Raw genomic sequence first — 18,080 nt, 5'->3', positions numbered from 1 at the left:
TCATCCTAATGTGGGTTTTCCCTTTCCCTTTATAAACTGCCTTTTGCCTTCAGGCTCCTTCTGTCTTTTGTCTATCCAGAGGCAGTCCTTTGTCCCTTGGGGGCCAGGATCCCTCCCCCTTTCCCTTGTTTCTGTTCCTTTTGCTCCTGTCCCCTGCTTCCTGTCTTTGTCTCTCTGGGGCAAATAAGTTCCCTTTGGGCTGAGAACTTGTTCTTGGTGTGTCCTGGGCCAAGTCAGGTCTTTTCACATACTGTTTATTTGACTACAAAGATGACCCTCACACCTGAGTCTTGACAGAGAAGAGGAGAAGGTGAAACACATGAGACACACAACAGACCTTTGCTAAGGGGCAGATGGGTCCCTACAACTAAGAGTAGCCAGGCTGAGCTCAGCAGCAGGCTGCAGTCCAGTGACTCCTGGCTTCTTCCACAGTCCACTGAGGTAGCTAGAGGGTTCCCTATTCTCTCATTACCCTTCACCTAGATGAAATTGTTCCAGCACTGTCTTGACAGATGAAGTATACCCTATTTCCTGTTCAAGTTGAGCAGTTGGGGGGGGGCGGTCATAGCTCAGAGCAACACAAGAATCTACAGGGAACTACAGCAATATCTCAATGACTTGGCCCCACCTCAGACTTCACAATGTTCCACACTCCCTAGGTCGTTTATTGAGAGCCAGGGATTCAGTGGCTCCCTGTACACTATTTAAAATATATTGGCAATTGATCAGAACAAGCTGTCACTAAGGATGCCTTGAGGTGAGCATGGCACCACATGCCTGAAATCCCAGCCTCTGGGTGAAGCGGGGAGGGAGGGTCCCAAGATCTAGATACCTGATCTACACAGACCCGAATTCTTTATTTTTCTCTCTCTTAACTCTAATAGGTTTTTTTGTTTTGTTTTGCTTTTTGGTTTTTTTCAAGACAGGGTTTTTCTGTGTAGCCCTGGCTGTCCTGGAACTCACTTTGTAGACCAGGCTGGCCTCGAACTCAGAAATCTGCCTGCCTCTGCCTCCTGAGTGCTAGGATTAAAGGTGTGAGCCACCAAATCTGGCTACTAATAGGTTTTTTAAAAAATCAATTCTTTGAAGATTTTATACAACGTGTTTTGGTCATTTCAATATATCTTCTCCCTCTAACTTCTGACCAGGCCCACCCCCAACTTTGTATGTATGCGTTTTGTTCTGTTTTGTTTTTCTAAATAACCCATCCAGTCCAGTTTCTGATGCCTATATTGTCCTGGGTATGGTGCCATCCACAGGAGCATGGCAGACGGTCACACCCTTAACGAAAACTGAGTCTCCCTCCCCCAGAAGGCAGTAACTGTCCATGGCTCTTCAGTTAGGGGTGGGGGCTCCTGAGTTCCTCCTCCTTCATGCTGGAATGCTGATGGTAGGCGCCCACAGCTGCTGAGTTCATGGACGTAGTGACCTTTTCATGCCCAGAAGACACTGCTTTGCTTCAGTCCCTGTCAACCTCTGGCTCTTAAGCTCTTTCAGATGAGCTCTGCATCTTGAGGGTGGGGAAGGCAGGAGATAGAGATGTCTTATTTGTGGTTGAGTCCTCCACACACATCAAATGCTGTCTGCATTTGATTAGTTGTGAGTTTCTGCATTAACCACCTTCCACTGCAGAAAGGAGCTTATCTAATCAGGTCTGGGAGCTGGGTAGAGAGAGAAGGATTTAGAGGGCAGTTTGATAACTGTGTCCATTTAGCAGAATAATAGGAGTAGGTTCACCCCTTGGGTCTGTGAGCCATGGTGCTTGTCTAGGTTTTCAGCATCGGGTATGAGCTGGCCTTAAATCTGACCAGAATATAGATGGTTACCCCTACTCACACCACCACTGGCAAATCTTGCATGTTAATCATTATTATGGCTCACAGGTTTCACAGATGGGTAAGATTATTGACACGCAGCACCCATCCGGCAGCCTACAGTAGCACCTTCTCTTAGTATACAAGCTAAGTGTACAACTAGCCAGCAGGTAGGAAGTTTCCAGGTTAGTACCAACTTGGTCTCTCCGAGTCTTGTGACTGAAGTATGTGGTTGTCTCCAGCAATAGGGTCTTGTCAAGTTCTGGTGAGCAAACAAACAAAAACAGTGACAATCATCTGTATTGTTTTGGGGGTGAGACCCTATTTCTTGGCAGGAAGGATGGAAGGAAGGGAGGACGTCTAGAAGAGCACAGTGCAACTATTTCTATAGAAGCAGTATAGAGATGCCTTCAAAAATTAAAAACAGAATTACTGTATGATCCAGCTATCCACAGCTGGGCTTCTATTTATTTTGTCATATTTGAAACTGAATTGTATGTGCTAGGCAAATTCTCAATCACTGCACAGTGTTCTTAGCCCACAAGCCAGGATCTCAAGGAAGGAGCCACCCAGGCTCACAGCAGCATTATCCACAAAACTTAAATTCTCATAGATGGACGAGTGAAAAGACAGTGTCACACACCACACATGCTCAGTGAGTCAGTCTTAGAAAGAAATGCAAATCTGCAGCATGTAACCAACAGGGACAAACCTTGAAGACATTGTGCCTTGAAGGTAAGGGGACCAAAAATTCAAGGTCATCTTGAGCTATAGAGTAAAATCAAACCTTGAAAAATTAGAGAAAGCATCCACCAAATTTGCAATTATTAAATGTCTTACTCCCTTCCTTCAGCTAAAGACACTGTTAAAGACTGTAAGTACTGTGCAGGCTACCATCCTTTTCAGTGACCCCAGGAACCCTCTCCCTTGCCACATGGCTTTCCTCGTGCTCAGTACAGACTTGAACATCATCCAGCCTGTGGGAGACCCTTGCTCTAATCAAGCAGAAGGGCAGACGGAGTAACCAGGCAGGGGCCTGATTCAAAGCCAACAGGCCTTCTGGAAGGTTCAGGGGAGACAGAATCTCCAGGAAATGGGGGTTGCCAGTGGACAAGGGGAGGACTGGGCCTCTCCGGGTGAGTGAGGAGCCAGAGCAGATGGGCTGTTGGCCGGCTCTGCAGAAGACCCACAAGTGACCTATAGTGTGCCTGGAAAGGGCAAACCTGTTCCCCACAACAGCTGGGATGAGACTCCTAACTGGAGGCTTTGTGGACACAACAGCTGGCTTCAGCCGAGGCTGGCTGGCAGCTGGGAGTCTACGTGGAGGCTCTGTAGAGTCAGCTGTTGGCAGAAGCCCATGAGAGAAGAGGGTGTCCCATCAGGGCTGTGTGTGCACCCTTCCCCTCACCTCCCACACCTGTCTCTTCCCATCTAACAGTCTCTCTGACTGTCGCATGCCAAGATCTTTCATCCCATTTGAAGTTTCAGCTTTTTTTTTTCTTCAACAAATATGTATCCAAGAAGGATAAAAGTGTATCTGGGTTTCATTTATATGTTCTCAAAACTCAACATTAGCTAAAAAAATAACAATTTTCTTTCTAGGAGTCAGATTTATGGAGGAAGCTGAGTAAGTTCCATGAATAACATCAACAACAGACAGTGGTCTTGACTGCGGATAAGCCAGACCTACCCATAAGGAGCCATATGGCTACCGAGCCATAGCGTTCTCCGGTAGCTTTGTGAGAGGCACATGAGCATCTTCATCTGTGGGTGAGGAGTAGGAGTGATCTACAGAGTGAAGAAAGTCACTCGGTGCTAGGCGCTGGGAAGTCGGGTTGTGGAAAGGCTCTGGGTCACAGCACGTGCATCCTGGGCACTGGAGGCAGCTGTGCTTCATGTGGTATCCCAGCCTTTCAAGTGTGACAGAAGCCTCATGACAAGAGGTGCCACAGCTGACTGCTAAGCCCAGAGGCTGAGAAACTATGCTTCCTAAAACCCAGTGCTCATGCGAGGAATTCATTTTCCACCTCACAGAAAACAAGTATAAATAGTGGCACAACTACTGCACAGAGGGTGAGGCAGTAACTATGGACTGTGAATACGGTTCACAAACTTGCCTTCAGTCACAGGAATCCAAGATCGCCATGGAGCCCTGAACAGTACATTTGGCCCACAATTGTGAAGCTAGCAGTGTCTGCAGCACGGGAGGCCTGGCCTGGGACGTGGGCTGCCCTGCCCTCCTGGCAGTACATGCACAGGTTACTTTGGAAGCCTTCACTGCTTTCCCCTGATCTGCTTTTATCGAAAATGGGAAAGGGCAAAAAAAGACCAGGGAATTGCAGCTTACAAGCAGCTCAGAGCACAGGGCCTTGGAGTTAAACATGATTCCACTTTAGATACAGTCACAAACCATTTTGTGGGGCCCCACATCCTCCTGCCAGCCCCTGCCCTGACGACACTGACCTGTAACCATCTCTTCCCCCTCCTTCTAGCTTTAGGGCACAGGCTGGCTGGCACATGGGCAACCTTGAATGCACTGTGGGAAGTTGGAAGGGTCAGGGCAGCAAATGGTTCCAGAGTGTGGCCAAAAGCGCCTTTAAACCCAGAGTAGAGTGATCTATCTACAGGATAACCAGCTTTCAGACTTCAAAGTGCTGCTGATGTGAATAACAGAGCCCAGAGCCGGCCAGCCACAGAGTAAGGAGAGCAGACTCCGTGACCTGAATCCGGTAGGGTTCTGCATGCTGCAGAGGGTGCAGTCTGGACACTTGGCACAGTCTTCTTGGGTCTGCAGATGGGCTAACGGCAGGCGTGGCTGAGCTAATTTCTTGGGTTTGATCACGGTGCTCCAGTTAGCTAAAATTGTCCTTATTCTGGTAAACAGACACAGAAATGTTGCAGTGAATGGGAATACTAGCTTACCTCCAAACAGCTCAGAAGGAAATCTAAACACAAAGAAAGACAGAGGCAAGGAAAAATACAGACATGGAGAAATGGAAAGGAACAGGCATAGAAAGATGGAGAGCAAGATAGCGATGAGAGAAAGACCAGACATGTTACTTACTATTCCTTCCGGTGGATTTGTGTGAAGGCTACTACTCTTACAGCTAGTGTGCTACAATGTGTGCTATATGTGTGTGCATGAGTGGACGTGGGTGTGTTATCCATGCCTGCAGACATGGAGGCCAGAGGTGGGTATTGGAACGTTTTCCATCATTACTTTCTATTTTATTTCTGAGAGTCTCTTGTCACATGAGAGTTCACTTGTTCTGCTAAATTGGCCAGCCAAAGAGCCCCCAGGCTGCTCCTGCGTCTGACCTAAGTACTTAGGTTAAAGGGTTAGACCACCACACCTAGTGTTATGCGATGGCCAGGGACCAAGACTATACAGACACTTTACCATATTCAGGCCATTGCAAGTATTATTTATTTAAATTTCAAGTTTAAAAGGAAAAATGGGGTGAGGAGGAGGCCAAGACTGTGCACTCCCTATAATATATGGTCTCTTCCTCTCTTTCCTGGCCCAGCTCCTGCCAAAGTGTGGCTCTTTCAAAACTACCCATCCATGGCTCTTTCTTTTGGCCCACCACCTCAGCCTCCCACTCTGCTTCCCAGAGTCCAGCCTCCACTTCAGAGTGTATGTATCCAAAACACCTACTTCTGTCTCCTCGGCCTCCTCCCTGGATGTCAAGGGCTGCTCTGCAGGCTTCTATCCAGATTCCTCTCACCACCCCTCAGTGCCAGCCAAGTTAGCATGTGGCCTCGGGGCAGGCTGCTTCAAGGTCTACCTGGTCCACCTGAAGCCCCAGTGCTGTTTCTTCTCTCCTAGTTTTCAAGAAGGCAGCAGATACTTCTCATTTTCTACCCCATCCCTTTCCCAAATGTCCATGTCCTGTGATTGCTCCAGGCTTCACATGAGATTATGGGTGAGTCTCCATGTTCCTCCCTTCTTCAACCTTCATGCTACTCAGGTCTCTCTAGAGCATTTGTTCTCAACCTGTGGGACTTGGTCCCTTGTGTGTGTGTGAGGGTGTCAAAGCAACCCTCTTACAGGGGTTGTGTATCAGATATCCTGCACATCAGATATTACAGCTCATACCAAAATTAGTTATGAAATAACAAAAAATAATTTTATGGTTGTGTGTCTCCGAATATAAGAAACTGTATTCAAGGGTCACAGCGTTCGGGAGATTGGAAACCACTGCTCTAGAGCCCAAGGCCTGTGCCCTTTGACCATTCCCTTCCTTTCCTGCCCTGTCCATGTGGCTCCTCCACCCACACTTCCTGCCCACGTTTACTGCTGAGTGCTTTGACATCTGCCTTCCATGTCCCCCCCAACCCCGTTACAGTGTGCAATAGGGCTAAGGAAACCGTATTTAGAATAGGAGGATTTGAGCAGTGTGTCCTGTGGTGCAGTCTGATGGGGGAAGTTCATGTGTAACTCAGTATTAACGTCACAGGACCTCCAGTCATCCAGGCATCACCTTTGCTCTCGTCCCATGTTGTTCACCTGTCCCTTGCTTTATGTGATTGCTCCCACCCCCAAGGAAAGTGGTGTCCAGCTTTCCTGTCTGCTGGCAGTTTCTAAGCCTCATCTTTATCACCCAGCCCAATACTAGACTGACCATTGTTACATTTGCCCAGGAGTATCCAGCCAGCATCTCAAACGGTCAACAGATCTATTTCACATACCCTCAATTTGCTGAAAGGCAAGACTTTAAGTCCACCAAGAAGAAAGAAACTGAAGAAAATAACTGATATTCAAAAAAACACAGTAAAGTCCCACTTTTCATTGGTTCCATGTTCTCAGGGATGAGGGTGGGGGAGTATCTAACACCTGCAACATCTGAGGTTTTGTGAAGTCTAAGTTTGGTGCTGGGTTATTAAAGAGCCCAAGCCCCTGACCAGGCTTATCTGCTAGCATTATTCTCATTCTCTGATCACCAGAGCCCTCAGCTCCAATTACCACCTACTTTTTTTTTTCCCTCTTGTCTCCATATAGTTGTAATATTCTGACCCAAAGACCACAGTCTCCCCACTCCCCAACCAGCACTGCCCAGCCACTAAGAGTCTGAAAATGTGGGCCTGTTTTACAACATAGTCACTGCTTATAATCAAGAGTTTGTGCTGGGTCTCACTGTAGACCACCCACACTCTCCTTTGCCCTGGGTCACTTTCTTGAAGTACAAAACTAGGGAGCTGGTGAGATGGCTCAGTGGATAAGAGCATTGACTGCCCTTCCAAAGTCCTGAGTTCAAATCCCCAGTAAACACATGGTGGCTCACAACCACCTGTAATGAGACCTGATGCCCTCTTCTGGTGTGTCTGAAGACAGCTACAGAGTACTTACATATAATAAATAAATAAATCTTTTAAAAAAAAGTACAAAACTAGAAAATGACTCCTGTTTATACAGTTTATGGTGGCCCCTGTCCACTGAATCAAGGATCTCTCCTAGCCACCAGAGAACAGCTGCGCCCAGTTCCACTGTTCACAGACCCTAGGCCCCAGCCAAACTGCACAACTCACCATCTGGAGACATATGTTCCTCTGCCCAAAATAACCTACCCTATCTCCACCTGTTAACATCTATCCTCCAAGGATTACCCAATACATAGTACTGGGACAATGGGTTAGTCATTTGAAGGAAATTCCTTAGATTCTTTACTTCATCCCAGACATCATGATATATTTCAGATAAACATAGTCCTATACTTAAAAATCAAACCATAAAACCACTCAAAAATATGTCCTTACTAAAAAATTACAAGAGAAGACTCTAGGCTTAGATGCAAATGAAATTTCAGCGGAAACAAAATAACAAAGCTGGCCCATCAGGCAGAATACAGGCTAGAGGGGCGGTTAACTGCTCATCACACAAGCATTAAGACACAAGCTTGAAAACCTAGCAGCTGCATAAAAGAGCAGGGTGCAGCAGGGGGTGGGGGTGGGGGATCCCTAGGGCTCACTGACAGCCAGTTTAGATCAATTCAGTGAGCTCTAAGTTCAGCCAGAGACCCACTCACAAAAAATACGGTGGAGAGTAACACAAACACTCTATTTCCGGCCTCCACATACACGTACATGTATAGCCACACAGAAACAAATTTAAAACACTTTAGGGCTGGAGAGATGGCTCAGTGGGTAAGAGCACCCGACTGAAGGTCCAGAGTTCAAATCCCAGCAACCACATGGTGGCTCACAACCATCCGTAACAAGATCTGACTCCCTCTTCTGGTGTGTCTGAAGACAGCTTCAGTGTACTTACATATAATAATAAATAAATCTTTAAAAAAAAAAAAACAACACTTTAGAGGAACCTGGTTAACGAATATTAAACTGATGCAAGAACTCAAGTTTAAGCCAATATAGCTTAGTGAGATCCTATCATTAAAAACACCCAATTGTAAAAAAAAAAAAAACCCAAAAGTTATTTGTGTGAACTCCATTCAGGGAGTTTATAAAATAAGATGGTATTCTGGTTTCTTTGTTTTAGAAACACGGGCTTATTTACTGAAGGATTGCTAGATCCAATCGTTAGGAGTCCGACTTAATCAGTGTACTCGTCCCTGAGGATTAATAATCTAGTAGCATTAGTGAGAAGTAGGATCTCACTGGAGAAAACAGGTTACTGGGGTATGCTCTGGAAAGATCCCTAGCCCCTGGCCCTTTCCTGTCTCTCTGCTTTCCCAGGCGCCAGGAGGTGATTGGCTCCACTGTTGAATAATTCATGTGCTTCTCGGCAAAACGTTCTGCCTTCCCACAGCCCCAAAGCAACAGAGTCATCTAGTCACACACTAAACCCTCTGAAACCGGGAGCGTCAGTAAAGCATCAAGAAAGAGGACCCCAAAACCAGCGGACAGAAACATAGGCTCGCCCGGGGTAGCCGCAGAACGCCTTGCCGGCGCGGCCAGCGACGTCACCTCTGCGCCCCGCCGGCGTGGTGTGTGTGGGTCTTCCGGCCGGGAGGCGGCGGCGGGCGGGGCGGAGTGACGTCACGGGAGGCGCGCGCCGGAAGCGGGCCGTGCCGCACGGAAGCCGCGGGGGCGGGGCGCGGAGGCGATGGGGGGCGGCGGCGACCGGCGATGAGCGGCGGGCGCGCGTGAGGAGCCGGCGGGCGAGGCTGGGGGGCCCCGGAGCGCGAGCCGCAGGGCGGAGGGCGGGGGCGCGAGCGCAGCGGGCGGCGGCGGCGAGGCGGCGGCCGAGAAGATGGCGGACGGCGACAGCGGCAGCGAGCGCGGCGGTGGCGGCGGCGGCGGCGGCGGGCCCGGCGGCTTCCAGCCCGCGCCCCGCGGCGGCGGCGGCGGCGGTGGCGGGCCGGGCGGCGAGCAGGAGACGCAGGAGCTGGCCTCGAAGCGGCTGGACATCCAGAACAAGCGCTTCTACCTGGACGTGAAGCAGAACGCCAAGGGCCGCTTCCTCAAGATCGCCGAGGTGGGCGCGGGCGGCTCCAAGAGCCGCCTCACGCTGTCGATGGCGGTGGCCGCCGAGTTCCGCGACTCGCTGGGCGACTTCATCGAGCACTACGCGCAGCTGGGTCCCAGCAGCCCCGAGCAGCTGGCGGCGGGCGCCGAGGAGGGCGGCGGGCCGCGCCGCGCGCTCAAGAGCGAGTTCCTGGTGCGCGAGAACCGCAAGTACTACCTGGACCTCAAGGAGAACCAGCGCGGCCGCTTCCTGCGCATCCGCCAGACGGTGAACCGCGGCGGCGGCGGCTTCGGCGGGGGGCCCGGGCCCGGCGGCCTGCAGAGCGGCCAGACCATCGCGCTGCCCGCGCAGGGCCTCATCGAGTTCCGCGACGCGCTCGCCAAGCTCATCGACGACTACGGGGGCGACGAGGACGAGCTGGCCGGCGGCCCGGGAGGCGGCGCCGGCGGCCCCGGGGGCGGCCTGTACGGAGAGCTCCCGGAGGGCACCTCCATCACCGTGGACTCGAAGCGCTTCTTCTTCGACGTCGGCTGCAACAAGTACGGGGTGTTCCTGCGAGTGAGCGAGGTGAAGCCGTCCTACCGCAATGCCATCACCGTGCCCTTCAAGGCCTGGGGCAAGTTTGGAGGCGCCTTCTGTCGGTATGCAGATGAAATGAAAGAGATCCAGGAGCGACAGAGGGATAAGCTTTACGAGCGACGCGGCGGGGGCAGCGGTGGCGGCGACGAGTCGGAGGGTGAGGAAGTGGATGAGGATTGAAGCAGGCAGCTTCCCGTACCGGCCTCCCCCAACCCCACCACCATCCCCTTGGCTAGAGAGCGCCCTTTCCTTCTCGTCCCCAGTGAGCTAGTGGAGAGGGATCAGGGGAGGCCGCAGACGAAGAAAACAAAAAAAAAAATAAAATAATATAGTTAAGAGAAATAACCATAAGAAAACAGTCACAGACAATTAGAGAAAAGCAGTTAAGTTCCAAGGAACTGCCAGCAACCTGCAAAGAGGAGCAGCATCTCCTCACCTGCGCAAGAGTCTCAGCTTCTGTTGTTTAAAACCGAGGTTCGGAAATTCATCAGGAAAACACTGGAAGGGATAGATAGATCTTCGAGCGTCTGGGACCAAAACCACACCTGGGTTACCCAGACTCATGCATTGGGAATAGCTGAATTTGTGTTCTTCCTGGGTAATCTGGTCTTAGGATCCCTCCAGGCCTCACTACTATCAGCATCTATCCCTTCACCTCCATCGAAATCAGCATTTTGGATCTAGGTCTTAGTGGAATCTTTGAGAAGAAAGAGGCCTTTTGCAGTTACCCAGTTCTGAGGGTACAGGTTTATGAAAAGGAATGCAACTTTACACAATCATGGACAGGGCAAGAGAAGAATTCAAGAAGCCATTGGAGAATTCGAAAATTAGATCCATTTAAAAAAAATGGTTTTGCATGGAACCTGGACCAAGGCCCCTGTCTTTTCTTTGCAGAATTGTTTTCCGGGATGCAAATGAATTCAGAGATCAAAGCTTGAACTAGAATCCATTACTAAAATAGTTTAAAAGTTGGCAATTTTTTTTTTCAAAAACAAAAGCATTTTTACAATGGGGATTGCTGAGGTGGGCACAAGAAGTCAGGCATAAAGCACAAAGTGGACTGTTTGAGTGGATTGGTTGCTGCTCATTAAAGTTCTTCCCTTGATCTCTTAAGTATGGAGGTCTTTACCAAGAAATGGCTTAGCATGAGTGGGAGCTGAATCCCAGTGGCTCCACCGTATGAACCAGAGAATTATGGCTAATTCGGCTGTTACAGCCACTGGCTGGCTGCATTTTAAACCTTAAAACTTGACTATCTGCAAAAAAGGAACAGTGTGGCTACAAGCCTGAGCTTTAATGAAATAGACATCCTCACAGAGAAGTTGGAAATAACAGAACTGAAGTCTTAATTTACCTTCAGTTTAATCTGTGGATTTATTGAAATACTGACGATCCTCAGGTCCAGAATTCCAGCATCATTTATTCTTTTAAAATAAATTTTTAAGAACTTGATCCATCTTATTCAGTACCTCACAATCAAAGTTGGCAAATGATGGATGAATGATTCAAGCGTTGCACCCGGTAGAAGCTGAATCCATTTGTGAATGGACTGAAGTGAACGCGAATGCTGACTCTATCCTGGAAGCATTTTTATACCATCTTGAAATTTCAACAAACTGGCACTTGCCGGTTTATCCAGCTGTCTTTCAAGAATAAAAGTTGGGGTTTTCAAGGATCGCCTCTTCTATATTTTAAATGGATTTTCAGTATAAATGATTTTTCTAATCAAGTTAATCCCACCCCATCAAAAGGTATTCCTAGAAATGTCATAGACCTAGGCAACTTTGAATTGAATGGGAGCTAATGTTCTTTCCAAAGTTTTTCAGGTATCTGTGTGACACCTTCTCAAGAACCAGGAGGCAAGTAACCCCACCTCCACTATCTTAGTATTTTTTTTAACTGCATGCCTGCCCTTTATTTGAGCTGCCTTTTTAATTTATTGCATATCCTTTTTATTATCTTATTTTGGTATTATTCAATCTATACAATCTTTTTGTATTTATTCGGAAATAAGTAATATACAAAAAGGTCATTTTTTGTGTCTGTGGCTGAGAGGGAGGGAAATATTTGTGTATATAAAATTAGGCTTTGAAAAAAAAAATAGACTGATTCAGAATATTGTTGATCTTAGACTTAAAAATGGAAGAGCCACAAACATTGGTGCCCTTACAGACTATTTCTCTACTCTCATCATCCACAGTAGAATTTTTAAACAGATTTTTTTAATGCTTTTCTTTTAAATTTTTCTCCGTTGCAAAGAATGTTTCCTAAATTGTATGGGAGCAATAGTATTTTTGATGTTCTAATGACATCCGTATACTTGTACTGTATTTTGTACTACAAGGCAGCTGTTTTCAATAATGTCCTGCTGTATTTACCTATGTGTTTTGAGTGTTTGTTTCTTTGCTGCGGAGAACAAATTCCTACTTTTAGTAAAGGAGCTGAGAAGCTAGCATTAGGTTTGCAGAAACTGTTTACAGTTTCAAACTCTGAGGCAGCAATGAAAATTAAGGTTGCAGCTCTTCATTGATTGCTGTAACGTTTTCATTTTGAAATCATGTACTATTCCTGTGTAGACCAACTTGTTTTCTTGCTTCAGTGGTTCTGTTGCTCAGCTGCAGTGAGCCAGTTCAATTTTGCAAAGGTGCAGTACCTCTCCTTTTCAAGGGGTTGGTTTTTGTTTTTTGTTTTTCTCTTTTCTTTTTATTTGGCTGAATTGCAGTAACTAGCCTTGCCTTTCTATTCTGTAGAAATGACAGGGTCTTCACAATCCTTCACCAGTGGCTACTAAGCTATAATTAGCTGAATAGAAAGAATGTGGAAGTGGTCTGAGGCATATAGAGTATATGCCAAGAACACTACCATATATGGCATCAGCTTTGGTTACCAGAGAAATTTTCTTAGTCATTAGACCATATAACAGTAATATATCATATGTAAATCTTTAGATTTCAATTTGAGAATCCTCCAAAAAAAGGAGCAAAGAATGCATAAGCTATGTGTTGGCAAAAGTAATTTATATTAAAATTTTGACCTGCCTTTGTAAGATTAAGTGGTAAATGTCATAGTGGTGGGTTTTTATGTCTTAACCAATCTCTGAGGTTTATTTCTCCTGCAGGGGATGGTTCATGGCCTCTCTTCCCACTGTAGGAAGATAGCAGAAGGATGGGGGTTAATTGTAGCATTTCACTGACCCTCATCCAGGGACTAGGGACAATAGAAATCTGCAAACATGGAGAGTCAGTCATAAATACTAGCTTTTTGAAGGCATTGTTGGTCTTTGTTGATTTCTGTCAGAAAATGGCATTGTACAAATTATGGGAAGCAACCAACTTTTCTGTTCTGTTTTTGAAGTGCTACTATGAACGATTCAGAGTGGTATTTTTTTTTTCTTTTAAATTTGGCAGATAGCCCAGCTAATGAAAAATAGTCACATTCCTGAGAAGTTGGAGCTAAAACTCCAAATTATTGTTGAAATACTTGTTTCTACTGTATGTAGAAATGTATTTTTAAGAAAATCAAAGAGGAAAAAAAAATCTATGCAGAGACCCTACTACTTTGTGGTTTCTATTGTCCCTACACATCATTTCAGCATGTCTATAATGGCAGTTCTTGTCAGCAAGTCCTTCAGTGCATATGCTGCACAAAACAAAACATAAATCTGCACGGCACCAAAAACCAAACAAAAGCAAACCAAAAACCCAGACACCCTATGTATCTGTTGGAGGCATGTAGGTGGTACAAATGACTGTAGCCATGAGCACACATGGCTTCTTGTCATGTCACTTTCCATAATTATTTACTGCAAAATGATTGAGAGGCTTTTGGTGCAGGCAGCCATTAGCCTCCTGCTTCCTTTGTTACCCCTGGATCACTTTGCAGTAAATTGCAGGTCTTTTAAAAGATTCAAGCTTCGGTTTTCTCAAAACAAAACAATTATCCTGTCTTACCTGAAAATGCAGGGTTGTGGGCAAAAGAGGCTGGTTATAATAATGCCCTCATATTGAGTGGTCTGTAAATGGCTGCACACTTCAGGCACTAGAGTTGCTGAGGATGCTTTGTTAATGTGACCTTGACTGGCTTTACAGGCGTGTAGAACAGTCTACACGGGCGACTATTTGCATCCATCTTGTTGTTGAGGTGGATGAAAATAAGGAAAGACTGGAGTGTGTAAGTCATGCACATAAGTATTCACTGTAAATTTTATTTTCATTTTTAACCCAATTATGGTACTTTGTCCAATGCACAACTGATCTCTCAGTAGATATTCATTTGAAAATAGTGTGGCCTTGCTCAGTGAGAAGGGGAAGAAGTGACTTAGACTTGTGTTAAGATGACCTGTTGGCTGAGAGTGGTCGTTCTGCAGCACTCTTAATGGCAAGTTTTGATTAGGGAGAGTTAATGTTTTTGACCCTGAATTGAGTTTTCTTCTATTTTTAGGAAGTATCAGAATTGCTCTGATGAGTAACGAAGTTGACTGCTTTGATGTCCAATCTCAGGTTTTAAAAGATAGTGGTATAAAAGCCCACTGTTACTAATTCTTAAGACAGTTTTGATTTAGTATCCCCTAAAAGTCACATGCATAATAAGGCCTGTTCAAAGAGCAGAGCCTCCATCTTTTTGCTCCTTTTCCATGTTGTACTTCACTTGAAGAGGTGTCAAGTGACTTTGCATTGTATATTTCCATTTTAACCCTGACATAGTTCTCAAAGATAAAGCACTTTTTGAACATGAAATACATGGATAATGTGTGATGTGGATCATGGTTTCTCAGGCCCCTAGATAATCCACTTCTGAGTATTGTTCTATGTAAGGAGAGTGGAGATCTTTGCTAATGTTAGAAAGTTTGTATTCTTGGTTAGAATGCACTTGCTAGTTTCCAATGGATGGGAGAGTACACGATGCTGCACTCACAGTTTAATGAGTTGCTTTCCCTCAGCCTTAAGGGAACTTTTCTTTTCTGTCCACAACAGCACTGAAGTTTTAGTAAGTGAATGAGATTATCTGTTTTCAGGGTTGGTTTTAGAGTACTGTAAATTAATTAGCTGTCTTCCTAAAGAGTCGTAACTCCCTTCAATAGACTGAATGGTGGGTGTGGGAGGGGGGATAGGGAAGGGAGAGAGGTAGTTTGTAGAAAAGAAAAAAGAAAAAAAGAGCTACATTTACCTTAAAATACAGAGAAAAAAAGGAAAAAAAAGGTCCTGTCCTGTCCTGTTGGAAATTTAAGATGTAAGGTGGAAATGGTGAAGTATTTTATTTCCCCTGCTTTTAATTCAGAAGACCTAAGTTATTTTAAAATATTAGCCCCCCCCCCAATTTTAAGAGATAGCTAGACTCATAAAAGGTGAATTTTATAGATATATGACTTTGCCATTTAAAGTTACCTTTTTCAGTCTTCAATTTTTAAACCTAGTTTCATTACTGAAGTATTTAATAAATTTGTATGTGAACAAATGGGAGCCAGTCATCAATTTTGAAACTTAAATTTGGAAAATGGAAAAAAAAATAAAATTGCACCATAAAGATTTATTTCCGCAGTGATTCCCATTTGCTGTGTGTACTCCTGACCCAAATTAAGGCCTTTATGAATGTATTTTATATTTCCTAATGAAATAGGAAATAGCCACCAATGTAATCACATAACTACTTTTTCATTTGAAAAGCAAATGCCTCTTAAATTAGACATTCCAATTGGAATAGGTAGAGCCATTTTAAAACAATAGTAAATGCCATATTTGTAGTTTCAGTAGGACTTCTAATAAAGAGAACAGATCTTTGTTAGAAGTTAAAGCCTTTTTGTGATTTTAACACTTTGAAGAAGGATTTTAACTATAAACATAAGGTTCTGTGAACAGATTTTATGCCCACTACATTACTGTCCCCTGGCATGGATAAGAGGGATCATTTTTGTCCTCTAGTAAATGGGTCTCAAGTTCTAGAGAGAAAACAGTAGTAGGCCTTGCTCAGTGTCCACCATGAAGTGCAGAAGGCACAGGTGTGACCTTTCCCCACCTTCAGGAACTCTTCACTGGCTAACGTTTTCAACACAATTTTTATTTCTTAAAGGCAAAATATTTTGTGTCCTGTGTTGCAAGATCACAATGGTTAGTAAAATCTTAGTATTTGGAAATAGAATAAGCTTGTTTCTTCCCTTTTAAAATGTCTGTCTCAGAAATATAAGTCCAGGAAAGTCCAAGAAAATGAGCAGGGGCATACTCTGAGCATGGTGTATGTGGGAATTTGGAGGTTTTGTAAAACCCTTTTCTCCAAGCCCATGTCACTATCCATTGAACCAAAGTCCTCAGGAGTCTGGAAAGTCGGGAGGTTGGGCCAAAAGTCTAGAAACTTGGCTGTAGGTCAGCGTGACACACTTTTTTACAGAGTCTGTGGTTTTGCATATTTTTTTGGCAGGCAAGTATATTTTAGTTATTTTTCTGTGACCTTGATATTTGAAATTAAGATTGTCAGTGTATTTGGACTTTTTTTTTCCCCTGAAGTTAGAACAGTTGTATTAGGCATTTACTCTTGTGAATCTTTATGCAGATGTCTTACCAGTCTTGTGAATAAAGTGCAGATGACATACTTTGTATTGTAGGAATCTCACTGCCCATCCTGTCTGCCAGTGGCTCTGTTAGGCTAGGTTCTTCACTCCAAAGCTGGGACTTAATGTCCTTCTAGTTGGGAATCTTCAGAAGTAATTTGAATGAGTTCAAACCAAATCTTGATAGCAGGAGACAGCTTCCTGGTCTAGATGTACAATTAGCTTAGGTTGGAATTAAAGAGGGTTTGGGAATGTCTTTAGTCTCTGTGTAAATACCAACGTGCTTATTATGCATCGTAAACCAGTGTGTATGCCTGTGTATGGGTCTGTAGAGCTGGTTTCTGCTTCAAGTGAAGCTGCACCTTTGATTTTATAAGGTCCCCTCCACCCGGAACCCTATAAACGTTTGTAAATAGAACACTAAAATTTGTAGCGATAGGATCAATTTGGGAAATATCTGCTGAGAGACCAAAAAGTTCATTTTTTTAAGTACCTTGGTTAAAGAGTAAAGATTATTCCTCTTATTTTTTAAAAGAAGTATGCACTTTAACAAACACAGCTGCATGGGCAATTCAAACAAATCCATGAAGTGCAGTACCCATCCAGAAACCACACTTCCTGAAAACCGTTCAAAGCAGAGTCCAGACGGGCTGGTGATCTCACTGCCTGTAGGTTGAAGCTCAGATTCTGATAAATTGTGAGACAAGCAGGGCTGCTTCAAAGAGCAATGTGAATACAGCCAGAAGCTTCAGACAGGTCTGTAAAATGGCGGGTCCCGTATTTACCACTAACTAGCAAAACTGACAGAAAAACTCATAGAAATAAAGTTAAGAATCCTTCCTGCTGGTGTGCACTCCTTCCAATAGCAGACTTTTGCAAATGGAGTTTTACAGTCTATATTTAAAAAATTGTATGTTTGTAACAAATAAAGTATGCGGAAAAGTGAATGACAGTCTTGTGCCCTTGCCTCTTATTTAAGGGATTGCATGGTGATTAGGGAAGGAACTATTATCATCCTTTGTAGTTCACAAATGGCTGTGGGTTTGAAGAAGTCCCCACTTGAAGTGACCTGAAATCTAGCCATGTTCAGATCATCCGGGTTTCTGTTGAATAAGTCAGAGCAGATTAGAAGGGCTCACAAAAACTTGCTGCCTCAGACGTTCCCTCGTTTACATTGAACTGACTAAGCAGCAAATTAGGCCAGTCTTCTCTTGCCCAAATGCTAGAGGGAAAACAAGAAGATGGTGCTCAGTGGTCTTGGCCAGAGAGTCTCAGTCTCTTTGTTTCAGGAACTGCTGTATCCATATCCAAGGGAATCTTTCTGGGATATAGCCATGGGTACCTATCATACTAGAAATGGGAGGTTTCTTAAGACAGTCATACATATGATCCACTGTCAGAGTAATGACACCATTCCATTTGACTCCTGGAGCACACCATAGACTTCTGGAAGACTAAGTGGACAGTGAACACGTGCTATATCAAGTTTTGTCAGCTGGACTCCTGGAGAAGGTCTCATAATTCTGATCAGCCTGGAGAACTTGTGCCAGACATCAGTCTGTGTAAGTGACATTTCTGAAAATGAAGGGTGGAATTGGGGAAGATGGAAGTTTAGCCAGGAGTGGTGGCACAGACTTAATCTGAGTAGGTAGATCTCAGGTAATTCAAGGCCAGCCTGGCCTACATGACAAATACTAGGCCAGCCATAACATAGTAAGAC

General features: G+C 45.0%; 1 protein-coding gene across 1 annotated transcript; it reads left to right on the top strand.

The window, feature by feature from the left end:
- The first annotated feature begins 8,834 nt into the window (after positions 1 to 8,834).
- Positions 8,835 to 17,312, top strand: Purb (purine rich element binding protein B). The gene has a single exon (NM_011221.3). The coding sequence runs from the start codon at positions 9,025 to 9,027 to the stop codon at positions 9,997 to 9,999; it is 975 nt and encodes a 324-aa protein (NP_035351.1). The 5' UTR covers positions 8,835 to 9,024; the 3' UTR covers positions 10,000 to 17,312.
- The last annotated feature ends 768 nt before the right edge of the window (positions 17,313 to 18,080 follow it).

Source organism: Mus musculus, chromosome 11, assembly GCF_000001635.26.
Source record: "Mus musculus strain C57BL/6J chromosome 11, GRCm38.p6 C57BL/6J".
In the NCBI taxonomy this organism is placed as follows: Eukaryota; Metazoa; Chordata; class Mammalia; order Rodentia; family Muridae; genus Mus; species Mus musculus.
The sequence above is the reverse complement of the archived record's forward strand: the minus strand, read 5'-3'. Positions and strand labels throughout refer to the sequence as shown.

Coding starts and splice junctions, on each gene's coding strand:
- Purb (NM_011221.3), top strand. CDS start 9,025: ATGGCGGACGGCGACAGCGGCAGCGAGCGCGGCGGTGGCGGCGGCGGC.